This window comes from Genypterus blacodes, unplaced genomic scaffold, assembly GCF_046128005.1.
Source record: "Genypterus blacodes isolate CSIRO-AG114 ecotype Tasmania unplaced genomic scaffold, CSIRO-AGI_Gbla_v1 ptg000076l_1, whole genome shotgun sequence".
Classification (NCBI taxonomy): domain Eukaryota; kingdom Metazoa; phylum Chordata; class Actinopteri; order Ophidiiformes; family Ophidiidae; genus Genypterus; species Genypterus blacodes.
In genome coordinates, this window is record NW_027466885.1 from 2,671,618 (window position 1) to 2,691,511 (window position 19,894).

At 42.1% G+C, this 19,894-nt stretch overlaps 3 protein-coding genes across 3 annotated transcripts in view; 1 reads left to right on the plus strand and 2 right to left on the minus strand.

Moving 5' to 3' along the window:
• The first annotated feature begins 307 nt into the window (after positions 1-307).
• chodl (chondrolectin) lies at positions 308-4,598 on the plus strand. Its single transcript, XM_076158364.1, has 8 exons — positions 308-374; positions 1,993-2,168; positions 2,275-2,456; positions 2,610-2,767; positions 2,905-2,955; positions 3,052-3,138; positions 3,215-3,311; positions 4,517-4,598. Exons 1-8 carry the CDS (start codon positions 308-310, stop codon positions 4,596-4,598), a joined length of 900 nt encoding a protein of 299 aa, XP_076014479.1.
• A 3,583-nt stretch (positions 4,599-8,181) lies between these two features.
• On the minus strand, positions 8,182-13,335 carry LOC143006741 (zinc finger Y-chromosomal protein 1-like). The gene is made up of 4 exons (XM_076158002.1): positions 13,187-13,335; positions 12,369-12,588; positions 11,714-12,160; positions 8,182-10,086 (listed from the first exon to the last, which is right to left on the minus strand). The coding sequence occupies exons 2-4, from the start codon at positions 12,586-12,588 to the stop codon at positions 8,660-8,662; spliced, it is 2,094 nt and encodes a 697-aa protein (XP_076014117.1). The 5' UTR covers positions 13,187-13,335; the 3' UTR covers positions 8,182-8,659.
• A 1,018-nt stretch (positions 13,336-14,353) lies between these two features.
• Positions 14,354-19,894, minus strand: part of LOC143006736 (receptor-type tyrosine-protein phosphatase mu-like) — a 94,717-nt gene continuing 89,176 nt past the window's right edge. The window contains 4 exon segments of the mRNA XM_076157991.1: positions 14,354-18,327; positions 18,330-18,374; positions 18,544-18,679; positions 19,482-19,645. Of these exon segments, the coding sequence (XP_076014106.1) occupies positions 18,193-18,327; positions 18,330-18,374; positions 18,544-18,679; positions 19,482-19,645 (480 nt within the window). The 3' untranslated portion in view covers positions 14,354-18,192.

Below are 19,894 nucleotides of genomic sequence, written 5' to 3' on the forward strand. Positions count from 1 at the left end.
GTAGGAGGATGAGTGTGTGACAGAGATTTCATTTGAGCTCTGTCGAGGGATAGAGACACACACACACTCTCTCTCTCTCTCTTCGCGCAGGAGTGCATAACGAGTGAAAAAAGAACGAAAGAAAGACAGAAAAGGACAAAATGAAGGGATGACAAATGTAAAGACCAATGAGACGATCAACTCTGGAGCTGAGCCTTTATTTTCTTACTATTCTCTTTTTCTCTAAACTTCAGAATCTGGAATCTGCAATCTTCCCTTGAGTCATTTGACTTCTCTCAGAAACACAACAATGAGCTTTTATGGAGCGATGCTGTTTAACCTCAGTGTGATCATGGTGATGGTCACAGGAGGGAACGGAGCGCGGGTGGTGAGCGGTGAGTTTAAACACATGAAACATGTTACAGTGTATGATGTCATAATGTCCCTACACAGCCTGAGTGTTTCATCCTTCAGGTTTAACATCAGAATGAGCAAAAGAGGAAGTTTAAAAAGTTAGAATTCCGTCAGATCAATTGATAAGATGTATATAATTGAGCAGGAAAACTAAACTAAACTAAAATAAATAGAAACTGTCAGTGTTTGTGTTTATAAATTGTCCTTATGAATGTATGAATAAAATTTCAGTGCCTTGGTTTAACTCCAATTAATTAATCAGATGGAATTTAACAACTTATTATCCAAAATAACACACCGCACAGAATGTTTACACACACACCATCACAACACACACACACTCTCTCTGTCTCTGTCTCTCTGAATATGTGTGGGTTCCCAACTTCCCGTAGTCACATCTTAAACATTTTCCAGCTTGGTTAACATATTTGCTTTAGCTACGCATGTTGATCTGTAGTACCAACAGCCCCTCCTTCATCTTCATCTTCATCCTCATCATCCAGCATCACCACTAAAAGCGCGTCATCGTGTCCATATGGGCCTTATTCATCTCGTGCTGCAGACCCACCTTTGTTTGGTTCCGAGGCAGTTTGTGGTTCATGTTTGGATCCGGTGTGAGATTATCTACAGTTATTTAATTATTAATATGTTTATGATGATTATCTGAAACTGTAATATTGAAAGACTAAAGGGAAAACTTGTCATTTTGACCAGCAATGTCAAACAGCCATGTGGAGACGTAAAGGGTTTTAAATGAGAATGAGAATGACAGCAGAGCCATATAGGTAATCACATGATACACAGAGAGAGAGAGAGAGAGAGAGAGAGAGAGAGAGGTTGGTAGACAGATATATATGGAGGCCTTTACTGGCTTTAACAGGACTAAAGTGATGATGGTGCAGAAGAGAATCCAGCTAATCACTTAAAGTAGCTCTTTGTGTGTGTTTCAGTGTGTGTGTGTGTGTGTCTGTGTGTGTGTGAGTGTGTGTTTGTGTTAATCACTGCAGTTATTCACTAGGGATCCTTTAACAGGCACACACTGTTTGCAGGGTTTTATATATAATAATATGGTTTTCTGTTTACTTTTAAAGAATAAAAACAGCACATATCAGATTTTTTGGGGAATATTGTTATTGTAATATTGTTGTAGTGGAAGTATATTGTACTGATGTGGCACTGCAGCAGTAACAGCACCAGCAGCAGCAGTAGTAGTGGAGTACGGCTCAGGGTGGTAGAGTGGGCGTCTAGGGATCCAAAGGTTCCTGGTACAAGCAGCGGCAGCAGGTGAAGAAGAGTGATTGACAGTAATGGGTGAGACTCTCCTCCTCTTCATGTTACTCTTCTTACAGCTCAGTACTTGACTTTGTGAATTGATAAATGACTAAGATTTACGTCACTTGATTGTTCAGTTGACCTTGAACCTGACCTTCATACTTGTAGTGTCGAACTTCACTTAGTATTTTTTGGATGCAACCTTTTGACCTGCAGGCTGCAACTTTGACAAAGACGTCAAAGTCCCTTCATGTCAACTGCGATGAACAGTCTGCAATAAGTCTCTCTCTCTCTCTCTCTCTCTCTCTTTCTCTCTATCTCTCTCAGGTCAAACAGTGTGTATGGGCGGTCCGGAGCGTCCCTGCTATAAAATTGCCTATTTCCACGATGTGTCGAGCCGCGTTGCATTCTGGGAAGCTCAACATGCCTGCGAGATGGACGGAGGGTCACTGCTCAGCATCGAGAGCTCAGCCGAGCAGAGAGACATAGAAAACCTCCTGCAGGTAGAGAGAGAGAGAGAGAGAGAGAGAAAATAAGGATGCCATTTCTTCTTCTGTTTCTTCATCTTCATTTCTTTTTCACCTTTCTGTTCCCCCTCCGCTTTCTCAGGAGTTGCGTTCAGGTGCAGTAGGAGGTTCAGGTTCTGGAGCAGCAGGCATAGCAGATGGTGATTTCTGGGTGGGTCTGACACGGGTGGAGGGCACGGATCAGAACTATCCTGAGCTCAGCAACAGCTTCGCTTCCTGTCCACAGCTTTACCACTGGACTGACGGCAGCCTGGCCTCCTTCAGGTCCTCAATTTGGCATGTTTGAGTGCGCATGTGTGTGTGTGATTCTGATCAGTTGTATTCTTATTGGGGATGTTGTTGATGATGATGATGATGATGATGATGACGCTGATGATGATGATGATGATGATGATGATGATGATGATGATGCTGTAGGAACTGGTATTTTGATGAGCCGTCCTGTGGAGGAGAAGCCTGTGTTGTGATGTTACATCAGCCAACTGCACTTCCGGGTTTGGGCGGAGCTTATCTCTACCAATGGAACGACGACCGCTGTAACATGAAACACAACTTCATCTGCAAATATGAACCAGGTACTATCGGCCAATCAGCTTCAGTTTAACACAAAATGTAGGTCATCAACTGGCTCATTACACCTTTCCTTGTTTCTTTCTTTCTTTCTTTCTTTCTTTCTTTCTTTCTTTCTTTCTTTCTTTCTTTGTTCTTTCAGAGTGCCATCTTCACAAGGAACAGAATGACACACCTGGAGGGCGAGTGACAGGTAAGCACAAATTCATATATATGCAGTTTATTGGCCCTGGCCAGCGTGTGTGTGTGTGTTCCAGTGTGTTAGTGTGTGTGTATTGTGTTGGTACAGAGGCTACAGCAGACAGCAGTGTGATCAAACAGCCTGGGAGCAGTGAAGAAATTCCGCCTCAGGTCACCTTGACTGGAGCTTCTTCTGGTACGTCAGACCTCTAAACTCTGGTCTCTCTCTCTGTGTGGTATCTGGTCTGAACGCGGCTCTCTGTGGTTTCCAGGCATGCTGCTGGTGTACGTGATCATTCCCACAATCCCACTGCTGCTGCTCATCCTGGTGGCTTCTGGGACTTGTTGTTTCCAGATGATGAGTAAAAGGTACAACTGAATTCAATAGTTTCCATTGAAGTGGAGCATCCTGGGACATCCTGATTTACTTGACTTGACTTTACTTGTGGATGATCTGTGGTAAACTACTTCTTCAGGCTTCACTCTGCAGTTCAGCATCACACAATCCAATACACACTTTTACTCCTGGGAATGCTCACTACTATTCAATCAATGCGTCACGCCCTCTGTGGTCTGTTTCAGCAGAGCCGACAATTAAAGTGAAACTCTGTTGAAGTATGAACTGCTTGGTGGGGGATTGATTGATTGATTGATTGGTTTAGAAAACAAAGAAATGAATCTCCTAGTGTGCACAGAGCCCTCGAATCAGTGAGAGCCAAGACCTCCAGCATTTCTTCAGAGATATGCTGTGAATGCTGTCAATAAAGTCTCCAGTCTTTGAAGGGGGGGGGGGTTATGTGTGATGAAGATACAAGGCCCTCGTCGTCTCACATTCCACAGTAGGTGGGCGTGTCTGTTCCCATAACGCACACCAATCTGATTAGCAGCAAAATGTCTTCCATCGCTGTTTTGCTCAAGTGATTGAACTAAACAGACAAAACAACAAATACTTAATCATGTATTATGATTAATGTGTGATATCTAAGAATGTGTTTGCTGCTTACTCAGTGATTATGACAAACACTCTAATAAGAGTCCATTGGCAACTGCATTTGGCTCAGGGCTCCTCCTGCGTGGGAGTGTGTGTGTGTGTGTGTGTGTGTGGGAGGGGGGAGAGAGAGAGAGAGAGAGAGAGAGAGAGCGAGAGGGAGAGAGAGAGAGAAGCATCAATAGCTGGCAGCTTGTGTGCTCTTTCTAAGTCGTCAGACAATTTGCTGAATCAAACCAGTCAGTTTGGATGTTTTATCCATTAAAATATTCCCGGGAACCCATTACACTGTGTGTGTGTGTGTGTGTGTGTGTGTGTGTGTGTGTGTGTGTGTGTGTGTGTGTGTGTGTATTTGTGTGTGTGTGTGTGTGTGTGTGTATGCTTACTAAGCATTCTGGGTGATTTGGCCCCTGATCAGCAGTACAGAAAAGAATGCATGAAAAGCATGATGGTTAAAACAGTCATGATAAATAAAAATCATGGAAATAATGTTTGTGCTGAAATGAGACAGAGATGATGATGATTATAACGATGAAGATTAGGTTGATGATGATATAGATGTCCCCATTGTCATCTCCTCCTGCAGCAGTCCCCGGACTAAGACCGCTGTCGACCAATCAAATCTGTGGATCTCCAAGGCACCAAAAGGTGACAGCATGGAGGTCTGATGATGTCACCTAATCACCACACAGCAGCGTATGCAGAGGAAGGATGACGTCATTCAACAACTCAACCCATCATCTTCATGTTGTCTGAACTAAGCAATGGTGTGTTGAGGAGAAACCAGGGGAGGGCGGAGACATTAGAGGAGCGTCCTGCTTTACTTTATGTACTACGCATGTACACTAATGGGTTTGTTGTACAGACCTCAAAATGACATCATACATGCACTAATCAAATCCAATCTTGTTAACTGTAGATGTACACATGTGAATCTAAACTCATTTACTGTATATTGCTCTGATTTAGAGATCAACAGTTGTGTTTCCGTTGACAGTTTTGAGTTAAAGATAGGTGATGTCAGTGTCTTTGCTTCTCTCGTCCTGTGTGTGTGATATTACAGTTTTTCACAATTTCTAGGACACATTTCTCAAAACCTTCATCGGCAAAACGAAACCTTTAAACTACACTACACCTCTGACTCTTCTAGCAAAATCCAACAATCACCTTTCAGATCACACAGAACAATCATTACATCACTACATCAAAAACTGAATACCCTGGGCCTTGCTCTTCCTCACCCTTTCCCTCGTCGCCCACCACCTCTTCCTCCTCTGCCTCTCAGATTGTTTCCATCCATTGTTGTTATCAAGTCAAGTCAAGTCAAGTTTATTTGTATAGCCCAATATCAAAATGCACCTCTGGCTCATATTCTGTACAGTTGGTTTGATGACATCATTAGAAACAAGTGTGAACAATTACCAGTGTTAACTGTGTTGCAGTTGTGTATAACTTTTGCTACCTGTGTTTCCCATTGTGCAACACTAGTGCATCACAGTGAAAAATGTGTTTTATGAATGAGAATGTGTTTAAGCAAAAAAATATGTGTCAATCTCAGTGAGCATTTGGTTCAGAGAGAGATGGGGCTTAATGTTTTAGCAATTCAGAAAAAACTGTAAGATCAGAAATCAACATGCAGTGTGTTTCCATGATCCAGTAGCTGTCGGACAATTCATAACTGTCATATCCTCACATGTCCCTGTGGGCTGGAGGCAAACTGCTGACCAAATGATAAAGCTGGAATAAGAGAAAGGACTCTGCTAAGAATAAAATAAAATAAACATTGCCTGAACTGCTGATGAGTGCATTCCATTTAGAAGGAGAAGCTTCACTTATTGTCATTTCCTCTTTCAGTTCTTCGTAAATTGTTGCATTTGCCAAAAAATCCATCTCAAGTAAACGTTTAACCTGAAACTTTGAAGTTTTCTCCAAAAATGTGTCTCCATTTTCCATTTTTGGTATTCAAATTGTGCAAAATGCAGCTCTATGGAGACCCCACTTATATAAACTACTTCGCTAAACAACGCACTTCTTTCCATCTCTACAGCCTCCTTTTCGAGATTGTTCCTTGTCCTCTCTCTGCCCTCCTTAAACCTCTCTGTCACTCTCTGTAAAGCTCTTCTTACCAACATGTGGAAAAAGGGCCTTAAATGGGTTTTCTGTGTGTTTGATCATTAATTGGCTGCAACATGAAGAGTTAATGAAATGTGTGATTAGCAGTTGATCCTGGCAGGGAGACACAAGAGGAGCTACAGGGGGTCCATGTGATGGAGGAAGGGAAATTAATCAATCGATTCATTCAGAGGAAGACGACAGAAAAGAGGGAGTGAACACTGAGCAGCAGCATGTATTGGAATCTGAAGGTTCCTGGTTAGATTCTGATCCTGTTGTTGAGCAAGACACTGAACCCCTCACTGCTCTTGATGTGCAAGTTGGCTGCTTGCATGGTTTGCTCCTGTCATCAGTGTATGAATTGTAAAGCACTTCGGATGAAAGCGCTATAGAAGTTGAGTTATTAAAAGAAACACCAGAGGGAAATACAGTCAGTAATTTCACTCGTGGTTATCAGTCACCAGAATTAGTAATTATAAAGTTCAGTGCAAGAAATTCTTCATTGGTACGGTTTAAGTGTTAAAAGCTGCTGCAAAGTGCTGAGCTGCTGAGTTTGTGAATCAAACATCTTCAACCTTCAGGAGCTGGTTTGTTATGTTAGGATGGTGAAGCTTCCTCAGTTAGCTCTGTAAGCTGACGGCAGCAGACTAACTAGCTGTGGACTTCAGCAATGTCACTGATTGGTCATTTTAATGAAGTGATGTAAAGCAAACACATCTGAGCATGTGTTCAGGGAAGAAATGGAGACAATCAGCAGCTGTGTGAGAGTGAAGCTTGTCCTCAGCCTCACAGATGCTCCGATCCTTTGTAAGGCCCTGTGTGAGTGTGTGTGCTTGTGTGCGTGTGTGTGCGTGTGTCACCAAGCTCCATGTGTTTCCTCCTTTGATTCTCTCTGTAGGGCCTCTTTACATTTCTGTTAGCTTCAACAGTGGGAAGAGCCTTTATGACAGCCAGCTCTCATTTATGTTTGATCATATTTTCTGTGCAGTGTTGAAAACTTCTACCATTAATTCATCATTACAAACTCAACACACACACAAACACTGGATGATTGAAGTATGGACAACTTCAAGGCTTTTATTGTGAAAATCCATCTTGGTTTTTCACCGACAGCACAAACTCCACCAATTACAAAAGGCCAGTAAAGATATTTACCCTGTGATTCTTTGGAGATCATTAACTGTGACTGAGGGTCTTCCTGCTCTTTACACCTGTCAATTATTCCTTCCAGTACAAATATTGTTTGAATTGATTTGTTAGATCTGATTAAACTGGCAGGTTTGTTAGTAAGACTAGACTGTAAGATGGTTTAAATGTTCATCTTATAATCAAGGTTACAGAAATTCAGGCTTTATTGATTATTTTGTTCAAGATATGTGCATTTAAAGTAGAAGTCTGTGGGTCAGTTTGAGCTTTAGACTTTTCCCAGGTGACGTCATGCCTCCCAGACACACACACACCAGTCCAAAGTTTACTCCAACAAACACATGAAGTGTGAGCCAATATAAACTATGAAGAGCCATGAAGAACTAAATCCATGTTACATTCACACACACACTAGTTAAACCACACACACAAATACACACACCTATAACACATACAAATCAAAAACTGGTTGCGGGTTTAATATCGTCCCCCCAGGGGCCGCCAGACCCTCTGGAACTTTCGGACGTTGGTCCCGGTGGCCGGAAATAATATAAAAGTAAAAACGTGTTGTCCGTGACGATCCCGGCGCCCAAAACTGGTCACGCGCAAAACTGGTTCCGGGTGCAATATATCGTCCCCCCTGTAACTCCCCCTGAAACCTCTGGTTACAGAGGTTTCCGGTGGCCGGAAATAATATAAAAGCAAAAACGTGTTGTCCGTGACGTTTCCGGCGCCCGCGCGCGAAAAACTGATTCCGGGTGCAATATCGTCCCCCCTATAACCTCCCTAATGTTTTGGTGAGATAGATACTCGAAAGAGAAAAACTAAATCACAAAAGCAACTGGGTCTAGAATCTGAAAAAGGGAAGGAAGGAAACACACACACACACACACACACACACACGATAAGCACTATTACAAACATCTGCCAAGGGGAAAAAAATGAATTAGTTCAAAGAAAATGGACATTTCATAAAAAAGCATCGACAACTAGTGTGGTCATGATTCTGTAATATTTACAGTTTTTAATCAGACGAAATATTTATTCAGTCAAAAGGTGGAGCTAGGCTGCAGTCTTTCAGTAAGCTCATCCACATGGTGGCGCTGTGCTGGCTGTTAAAGGAACAGAAAGGAAAAGCAAAGCTCCGGGAGTGGAAAATCAGAATATGGATTTCTTTCTGCATTATACAAATATTTATTGGTACCATAACTTCACTCATTATCAACAATCATTTTCTAATGAGATATGAACCGTTGTCTTTGTTATGTTCTGTAAATGATGACTATGTTTGAACCTTCAGATGCTGTCAGGAGTTAAACACACTCTGTTGTGTAATCAGATGTTTGAGTGACAGTTAAAGCCTTAAACACTCTGACCAGCTCGGGCTTCACATGCTTAAAAGAAGCAGCAGCAGCAAACTGAGAGTGAGGAAACGTGGAGTGACATCTCTGAACGTGTTTAGGAGTCAATCTCACAGGTCGCCTCCGGGGTCAAAGCCGTCGTCTGCAGGCTCCATAGTGATGACGGTTTCTTCCTGTTTGTAAGTTAGAGCCGGAGCCAACTCGGAGTCAAAGCTGTCTCCGTTCTCGTCTAACAGAGTGGGCGTGGCCTCCTCGTCCGACTCCTTTCCCACGCCGTGCATGCGCCTCTTGTGCTGCTGCAGGTTTCCGCTGCGGTTGAACCTGGCGGGGCAAAGGTCACAGGCGTGCGGCCGCTCCCCCGTATGGATGATCACGTGCCTGGCCAGCTGAGATTTGCATTTCTTGTCTAGACCGCAGACCTGGCACACGAAGGTCTGCGGCAGCCGGGCCCCGTTGGCGTGTACGACCTCCAGGTGCCTCTTCAGGTGACTTTGCCGTCGAAAGCAACGGTTGCAGAACTCACAGGTGTGAGGTTTGACCTCAGTGTGGATCACCGAGTGACTCGCCAACAGAGACTTGAATTTGAAAACTTTGCAACAGATCGGGCACGGAAACAATTTAGCTGCCAGGCTCCTTTTCCGACCGGCGGGCTGCGGGAGATCGTTGACTTTCATCTTTAAATGAACTCTTATGTGGTGCTGTTTGAGGCAGGTGGCGCGTAGGAAGCTGCGCAGACAGATGCTGCACCGGTGAGGCTTGTCACTGGTGTGGATCTGTGAATGTGCCATCAGAAGAGCCTCAGACTTCAGCCTCTTCCCGCACACGCTGCAGACAAACGGCAGGTCTGGCTGAGGACTCTCCTCCGTGTTCACTCTGTTGACATGGACCAGGATTCGGTGGCGTTTCAGTTGGTAGGATCGGCCAAATTTACGGCCGCAGATGTCGCACAGGTGCGGCCGCTCGCCGGTGTGCGTTTGAAAATGAATGGCCAGCTGCGACTTGCACTTGAACTCTTTCCCGCAGAAATCACAAAGCAGTGAACTCGGCTTTGGAAACTCGTCACCCCCGTCGATGTGGACAATCTTCTTGTGGTGCTCCAGGTCATTGTTCCTCATGTAGGCCTTGGGGCAAAGGTCGCAGCGATACGGTTTGACTCCTGAATGGATGGCCTCGTGCGTTTTCAGTCTGGACCTGCAGTTGAAGGTCTTGCCGCAGACTTCGCACAGCCAGGTCTGGATGTCGGCGCGGCGTTTCTCCAGCTTGGTGACTCCGTCGGGGTGGAGCCGGTTCAGGTGATGCTGCAGGTTGTCCCGTCGGTTAAAGCGCAACTCGCAAAGGTGGCAGCCGTAAGGCTTCTTCCCTGTGTGGATGAAGGAATGTCGGGCCAGGCTGGATTTACATTTCATGACTTTTCCGCATACGTCACACACGGTGCTCTCCAGCTCCAGCTTCAGAGCCTCCAGGGCTTCCTGCTGGCTTTCAGGCTGGTGGGCGTGGTCCACCTGCTGGACGCCCAGAGAGGCCTGAGGTCCAGATTCTGGAAAGAAACAGAGACAGGGACAAAATTACTTCTTTTTGGGTGAAAATTCCATTGCCTACCTCCCTTTCTAATTCTATTTCACTTTCGGTGGTGCGATCCAATACATTCTAATAAGAGCAAGATCTAGTTTGGAGATCAAATATGTGCTATTTCATCCACCTGGTCTTTGCTTCAAATTCTCACTCAATCAATTCTTATCGAAAACACTGAGTAGGAAGTTTTTTTGATGATTCTACTCGTTATATTTCATATCTTCACTCCTACGTTGGTAAATGCCTTTAGGAAAAACTGTTAAGGGAAATTTCACAGACAAATGAAATGAACCTTTTCACATTACTAACCCATTAATAATATACAGCAAAAGATAGAATACACGTATTAAAACTATGTGAATCTCTATTTTTCAATCCCAAAATCCATTAGTGTATCTCTTTTAAACTGTGCCATTTTTAATTTCCCTTACAAGTCACTTTATTGGAGACAGATTTCCCGAGAATGCATCATCCTGTATTTGGTCATTTCATTATAATCTAAAATAAAACTTTATAAAGATGAAATCATTGCTGTTCACCTCAGATGAAGTAGGAAGGTTTACATCACAAATAATAACTTTATTTGTACAGCATCTATAGTTTACAAAGTGCTTTGACATAAAAACAAGAACGAGGCAATTAATAGTATAACAAACAACATTACAGAAATATGTGGTTGATGGCTGCATGTCTGCTTTAAGGCTCCAGGCGAGTCAGGTGCTCGGTGCTATGTCAACCTGGAACTCTTCCCTTCAGTACAGCTCCAGGCTGTGTGATCGCCAGGGAAACTCCCTTCATGTATTTATCAGCTTCCCTTTAATAAATGCTTCCAGCTCGGGTTTGGTCCCTAAAGGTGAGAAGAGCACACGCATGTTTACAAAACAACCAAATATCTGTGAGAAACCATAAGAAACAATGGGACGAGGCAACAGAACAAGCTAACAGGCTAATCCACGACAAATGACAGCATTCCATGTTAATATTTATGACAAAACAAATCTAAACACTCCAGAGTAGTTGGAATAACTTACGTTTGAAAATGACTCGTCGGTCGCTCCGCTCTCGCCTGCGTCGGCCATTGTGGGTCGGAAAAAATTCATCAGACGCTCCACCGCATTGCATTATGGGATGACTTCAAATTCAACCAAAATTAGTAGCCAGCTTCTGATAACTGGGACAACCGTCATGTCAGGCTCACGCAGAAAAATGCTACGTAAACAGCTCACTAGGCACCGAGACAGAGCCGATATGAAAATAAAGAAGCAAAGACAAACTGAACGTTAACGTCTGCTACTCCCTACCGTTTAACCTTTAACCTTTAACGTGTTTCATATTCATTGAACTTTTCTATGACCGGCTTTTAAATGAAGTGTAATTAAACTAAAACAACAGTATGAGTACTTTGATCTGTTTGAAGTTCCAACCAACACGACACACCAACGCTTCCACGCTTTGCATTTTGTTGACTTTGCATAAAACCCCAGGGACAGATGTGACCTCCTTTATCCAGGCAGAGAGGACAGATGTGTCACAGAGGCGTCACACTGGCCTTGGTTAGTGTGCAACATTAAGCTGTCCTCATTCACACTCACCTCCCCGGGGCGGACTCCAGTTGGGATCGCCCAGTTCTTCGACCACCTCCTCCTCCTCCTCCTCATCCTGCTCAGGTTGGACTTCCTCCTCTTCCTCAGAGGACGGAGGCGAGCAGCAGCGGCGAGAGTGCGAATGAGGGGAAATCCGACGGAAAGGGACGCGCTGCACGGTTCGGCGGCGCAGAGACAGGGAGCGTCTGTGGGCCAAGGATGTGGAGCTTCTGGCCACGCTCAGCTGCACTTTCGTCTTCGACTGTGCTTTCTTCCTCTGAATCCTGCTGGAGCGGGACGGGGCGTGTTTAGTGGAGAGGGAGGGGCTGAGAACGGTCGGAGTCTGATGTTTGGCGGGTGACTGTTTGTTGTGTGAAGTGCAGTGCTGGAGCAGCGCGCCTCCATCTGGACCATCTGGTCTGACGGCAATACACTGAAGCAACACAGCAGATGATTCTGCACAGAGACAGACAGGACAGCAATTAGTAGCAGTAAATGAATCGTATGTAAGAGGTGATAGAGAAGGAAGCTCAACAGGACCAACATATCTCAAGATGTTTTAGTTTTTTAGAGCGCTGTATCTGGTTGCATGTTGACAGCAGTTGGTCTCTGTACACTGAGGTCCATCAGAATGCTTGACAAGTCAGTCTAAAGCCTGGCTCACCTGTCTGTCTCAAGTTGAGCTGCTGACTCAGCAGGTCAACCTGGACAGCAGCATCTCTCCTCTCTGCTGTCTCACTCTGACAGCCCACCTCCCTCCTCTCCTCTGGACACTCCCACTGGCAGCCCACCTCCTTTCTCCTCTCCTCCTCCTCTTCTTCCTCCTCTCTCAGGAGGAAAACACACATTTCTGCTCCAGGAGGCTCCAGCAGTTCAGACGACATCTTTTGAGATAAGACAGCAAGAGACTGTCAGCATCCATGACTCAGCATTAGGAATTACAAACACAAAATATCAGTAACCTAGATATAAATAACAATAAATATGAATAATAGTGCAGTACTGTAACATATTAACAGCGCAGAATCATGTATTGTATATATAATATACATAATACAATGGCGTAAGTGCACAAATAAGTATAGTACAGCGAGACAGAGACAGAGACCTTCCACATTAGTCTGTGAGCTCACAAAGTTCCGCCATAACCCGGATTAAAGAGTATCCATGTTAACTGGTGACCACAGCCTGAAGCGGCGGTGACAGTGAGGACAGATACGCACGTCGTAATGTCCCAAAAGTAAATAAATGAACTCTATGAGAGATTCAGTGGGAATATGCAGTCGAGTTCATGTTACACCTAATGAGATAGACGACTTAATGACCACTTCCTGTTTCGACCGACACATTCAAAGCTTAAAACCACCGGAAAACACGGACACTCGTTTATCCACCACACCGGTTTTGATCCCACGCTAACGTGCTAACAGCAGCAGCTATTTGTCCAAACCCCCCAGAATAATACAAGAATCTGAGCTTTACCTGGTCGCCTCGTGGAGTCTTACAAGAGTCACTCCTGTTGGAAGATTTTATTTTTGAAGGACTGTGCGCAACAAACACAATGTAAACTTTTCTGACAAGACGGTGATCAACAGACCGCTGCGGAAATACCGCCCGCCGGAACTACCCAGTTTCTTCTTCGTCTGTTGTGAAATCTCTCCGCGTTACACGCTTCCCGAAGGTTTTACCGCCCTCAACGGGACAGGAGAAGAAATACACAACTATCCACCAATGTCCATGGATTCTGCGCTGTCGCGTCTGCTTATAAATTACATTTACAAAGTTTTAAAAAGAAGGTGAAGAAACATCAATAAGGGTTCAAGATAAGGGTTCAAGATAAACACCTCCGCCCCTTTCTCTGCCGGAAACTCCCACTCATCTAGAATTAACCCCTTCCAATCATTAATTAATATGCTAATTATTGTTTAAGTTCAATTACTTAAAGTGGTTATCGCTGACTTTGCTTGTTTTAAACAAATCCCCAAAACCCTGTACAGTATGTTGTGTGTGTGCTGTCTTCTGTATGTTCAAGTGACATCACTTTGCTACAGTGTTGAATTCAGAGGGATGTTGTACCATAACTCCTATTGTAATAGATAATAATAAAAGAAACAATTATCACTTTATTTTGCACACATAGACGGACATCACACTGTGCTAAGATGTGTATATGTTTTATTTGTAAGTAATTTGGAATCATACAACATAAATAAAAGCTTTCCAATACACATCCTCATCAGCACCAAAGCTACATATCACCATGGTTACATCACGCAGAGGCAGATTTGACCCCGGTTACATTAGCACCAGAGCTAGATATCACCATGGTTACAATCACACCAGAGCCAGATATCACCATGGCTACATCAGTGTCAGAGGCAGATATCACCATGGCGACATCAGTCTCAGAGGCAGATATCACCATGGTTATACCAGTACCAGAGCCATCTTTAAGTCAAACCAGGGTTATATCCGACAAGAGCCATTTGTAATGAGGGTTATTTACACTCACATTCATGTAAAACAAGTTAGATCAAAGGGCCATAAGTCATCATCATTATGCTGTCTGTTCCTTATGTATTCTTAAGGATTTAAGGTCCAAGTGCTAGGGGTGTGGTCTAATCCAGTGGATCCTCATCCTGGCCCTCAATTACCCCATTACACTGCATATTTTTCATAAGTTTCCCTCCCTCTGCTCTTCCCACACCCAATTAGGTACACTCGGTGTGCTCACTTTATCAGGAGCTGATGCATTCCAGCTCTTAATTGGCTAAACACACTTGATTTGGCTGATCAGGTGTGTGCAGAACAGGAAGGGGTGAACATATGCAGTGCTGGGGTGATCAATGACCAGAGTTGGGAGCAACTGGTCTAACCCATCATCTCCCTGTGGAAAAACAAGACGCTGGTCTGTCCTTGGCTGTGATGGTGGAACATTACCAAGCTGGCATATCTCTGGGTCTAATTGTAGATCATTAGCTCCTGTAATTATGGAGCAATTGGACATGGGTCCAAGCCTAGTTCTGTACAGAGGAAGAAGTTCTAACTCTGATTGTGATGACGGAAACTTAGGAACTCAGTTTCTGATAGTGGAGCATTAGATGCCAGATATAACTATGGTTCTACTAAGGTCAAAACCTGGTCTAACCCTGGCCCTGATGGTGGAACATTAAAATCCTCCAACATGATTGTCCCTCTCTCTCTCTCTGTTCTTCACAACAACAACAACAACAACAACGACAACGACAACAGCAACAACAAGAACACAAATGAAGGAATAAATATCCTACCACTTCCTCCTGCATTATGTACAGTATTAACAGCTTGACTTGTTCCATACTAAGCACCACCCTTGGGAAAATCCACTTCCTACTCAAAGATTGATTGTGGATCAACTGGAGGGTCATGTTATCAGTGGACGGACAGTGACTCTTCAATAAAGTTCTGTTTACATTTATATATCTCCATGTTTCTCCTTTGACATAACAAAAATACAGAGACATTAATATTTAAGAGCAAAGATCATTCTGAGCTTCTCCAGTTTGTCAGGAAGTCATGTGACCAAAGGAGCAAGCATGTGATGCAGGACAACCTGGAGCAAACTTCGCAGCTCCATTTCAAACTAATTTCCAGCCTGAAGCCACAGTTATAGTGATTTGATCAATGTTTGAGAGGAGCAAGCTGTCCTCCCATTATGTTCCAAAACCTGTCTTAAACCTTTTATGAGATTGACAGGAAAAAGTTCTCAGAGTAAAAATATTGACTTCTGGCATAAAGAATAGAAATCAAACAAACGTTTTGGCAACCAGCAGCATGATGATTATAAAAAGCTGTTTAACAAACAAAACACAAATGGCGGCATGAAATTTGATGGAAATTTGTTCTCATTGTTTGGTTACTTTAATCTATGTTCATGTGGCTATCTCCAAGCTCCTTAAAATTCCAAACATGAGACTAAAATGATACTCAGAAATGTTTACTTAAATAGTGCAACCATAAAAACCATTTTTCATGTTTGGATACAACCAAAGATATTCAATGAAGAGAAAACATTTTTTCTAAATTTACTTTCAGAGGAATTTAGGCAGATCATCAAATCTTTGGAAGTTTCTTGCTTATTATGTAATAAATTATATCTTATTTAATAGCAGAAAAATGACAGTTGGGATAGTTGATAATCCTGATAACTAAAACTAACTAACTACTAACGAAAGTCAAGTCAAATGATCAAGTAATCAATTAACTGATTAGGAAGGATTACATCTATCCTTCCTAATCAATGGATATATCTGTAGATAAACTGGAGACAAATACACTGAATGCATAGATATGAGCACAAGTATATTCAGCTCTTAGCAGATATACTGGTTTTGGTGTCAATTTTGAAAGATATACAGAAAGAAACTGCAGTAGTAAATAAAGTACGCAAAGCAAATCTTAGCACGCCAACCAACATGCATGCTAATATGTTAGCATGCTAACACACTAAATGTTACTTGATTGACATTAGCATTAGCAGGCCCATGAGGCTAATGTGAAACACACTCAGGCTGAAATGGACTGGACCATTACACTGACTGCCTGCTTACCTGAAAACAAATACCCATTGCTCCGAAAACACACACTTTGAGTTGTTGAGTTCGGTTTCAAGCACTTGATGAACTGAAAAAGCACAGGGACAATAATTTCTAATATTGCTGTTTTATTTATGAACCGCCATTGCTTCTTCAGCGGCCTTTACATGTCTGTCAGTCTCTGAAAACCCGGGAGAGCAAGCACATTAGTTTTAACACTACGTTCATCTAGATGTAACGTTAGAGGTTTGTGCACTGTTTAATGGGCACAGAGCAGGTTTATTTAAATCATGTCTTACCAATGTGTGTTGTATTTGAACAAAATGTGAACAACCACAGCAGTTGTTACATTGTGTTGGTTTTGCAATCATACATGGGCAAAAGAAAGTAACTGGAAATAGTTTAGATGTACATGCTTTATGTTAACAAAACATTCATATTGTAATGTCTTCAGTAATTGTAAACTCTCAGAAACCTATTAATAGTAGTAGTGCAGTTAAGAGTAAAGGTCACTGTGTGTCACTCTACCATAACAACACATCAGGTAACCAAGTTATATTAACGGAATATCAATACATGGCAGCGAGAACAGAATCCATGAAATTACGTACCCCATGAACTTAGTCATTAAAATATGACATATAATAAACCATCTCACTTGTGGCTACTTAAACTACGAAAAGACGTAGGAAGCTGCACCGCGTTCTTTGGCCCATGTGTGATGGCGTTACTTGGAAATAACAGATATTCACAGACATTGGACAGTTTGTTTGTAAGTTGTTTAGCAAAAATATGTGAGTAATGGCAGCTCATAAATCAAACGGCAATATGAGAAATAATTGCACTGGTGCTTATTCAGTTCAACAAGTGCTTGAAACTGTTGAAACAGTCAGTGAACTCCACGTCAAAGTGTGTATTTTTGAAGCAGTGGGTATTGTTGGGATAGCGGGCCGTCTGACTAATGGGTTTTCGGTTCAAGGGGACATTTTTCCCACTATTGGGGAGATGAATAATGAGCTGTCAGACCAACGGGGGCCATGAAAATGTGTTGTGGGAGGACAAAGACGGTTGTTAGCTACATGATATTAGCTGGACTTCATTAGCCTCAGCATTGTCTTGTCTTCCAACACAAAAGTTCCTACAACCTGATAATAGTTAAACACAAGTTTCCAGTTATTTAGCAATTAGCATGACGCCATGCTAACGATTTGACGTGCTTAATATTAGCACATAAACATGTTTACAGTTTGCATGTAAACTTAATGACATATGTTTCCTTAATTTGTGTTTAGGCGGTCATAAGTGTTATATCTCTAGTCTACTGTATGACATTATTTCATACATATATGTATGATCATGTATGAAAAATGAAAGAGGTTAATTTGGTCATGTACATAAACATTTGCATGTTTGAAGCAATTATTAAATGAAAAGAATATCACATAATAAAAAATAAAACCTACATTTTATCAATTCATGATTCTTACAAAAAATAAAAATATTTTAAGATATTTATCAGCTATCCCAACTGTACTTTTACGACAGAAACGCATGACAGTAATGTATGAAACAAATAATATAACGTATAACTGCAAACATTGAGGAAGGACGCTGCAAAACACAAAGATACAATTACTTAAGTGCTTTGACTTTCTACATATGGACATTTCTTCCTTTTCCTTTTTTAGCTGGTATCATATAACTTTATAAAAAATAAAATAACAGACTGAACACACATAGTGACACAATGGTGACAATTATAATAAATACTGCTGTTGCTGTCGTAAATAACAGCAATGAAATGTGTGTGCGTGTGTGTGTGTATGTCCATGCTTCAGTTAACAGTTCAGAATTGCAGTGCAAAATCATTCTCATCCTTTTCTTCATCTTCTTCCTCTTCCATGTGGCTTTCTATCAGTAGTTGATGCTTCTTCCTCTTCCTCCTTTCAGACCGTGTGCAGCATCACCATCGTCCTCATCAACATCAAGCAGGGCAGGAGGGTTGAAGAGTAAGAAGACGAAGAGCGTTTGACGATGAAGCTCTAAGCAGAGTTCAGATACTCCAGAGCAACTTCATAACAAAACTTATACTGATCCTAGAGTCAGAGAGAAAGAGAGAAGAATACATTTAATATGTTCATACATAATGTGAAGAATTCAGTGTGATGAGAGCTGTACAAGATATTGGAAATTAATGCCCAGTAGTATATCAGGTGGGCAAAAATGTAGTTAAGTAAATTGTGTGTATGTCTGTGTGTGTGTTACCAGCAGGTCCACCATGTTGGGTTTGTTGTTTCTTAATGTTTTGACGGCATGAAAAACATCAACGCAGCGCTGCTGTCGCAACATCTCACACACGATACTGATACTGCAGAAAACTCCGCTGCGGCCGCCGCCATTCCTGAGAATGACAGGAAATGCATCATGAAACACTGTTCATCCCCTTATATGGAAATATACTGCTGTTTTGTAACTTCTAACTAAAAAAAACTTTTAAAATTAGAATACAGTTAACTAATGTCACCACTAGATGGTGACAGATAATCACTACGGCACCCAGAAACCAGATCAACTCAGTAATTTATCATGGGTTTAATTCTCAATTTATTTAATCCTTATGAATCCAACTGCATGCAATAAGTACACCTAATTAATACATAAGCAACAATAGGCTACAGTTTTAACAAACTTTACCCTTTTCAATTTAGTAAAATGATACAGATAAAGTAGTGTAAAAATGTATGCATAATACTGTATAGAGTTAAGTAAACGTTTTTAAGAAATTTAGAATCAACAGCTGTTAACATGTAAAAACACTGGAAAGAGCCAGATCAGCATGCTGTTCCCTTTTGTCAACAGTAGATGAGGACAAACCATCACTGATAAGCGATGAAGAGCAATTTAGTGGTCATGACTATTTATAGCATATTATTGATTGGTTCTGATCAAAAATGTTAACTTTCTGATGATCGTTTTTTAAATTTTACACATTGTTTTGCTTTAATAGTGTAATTCTAAAAGTAGAAAGTTGTAACGACCAATTATGGAATATTCTTCTTTTTTTCACTCTTCCTTACATTATTACTTATTTTTTTCAAATGTGTTTAAGTTAATTAAAAAAAAAACAATATATGGTAGCATTTGTAGTTGTAGAATTCGCACTTTCCCCATGTGTGTGTATGGCTGTGCGTGTGTTTACTTACAGACAGTGTACCACAGTCCGTCCCTCTCCTCCATCGTACTCTTCCTGCCATTTGTCCACCTGGTGGACGAGTTTGAGGAAGGAGCGTTTGGAGACAGGTGTGTCCCGATACATGGGCCAGCCCAGAAACTGGAATTGCTGCACCATGCGGTACCCATCCTGAGGCTAGACAGGGATGACAGGGATGTTAAAACAAACGCACGCCTCCCTCGGGACACACAAACTTAAACCTTAATCACTAAGTAACCACTAAGCACAGGTACTGTTCTAAAGTACATATGAGAAGTACTGGTAATAAATATATTCACACATCCAAAATAAAAGTGAGAGAGAGGGGAGTTTGTTTTGACTGCGGCATCCTCGGCTTATATCATTTTGGATCATGTAGAGAACAAAGGAAAAAACAAAGAATCA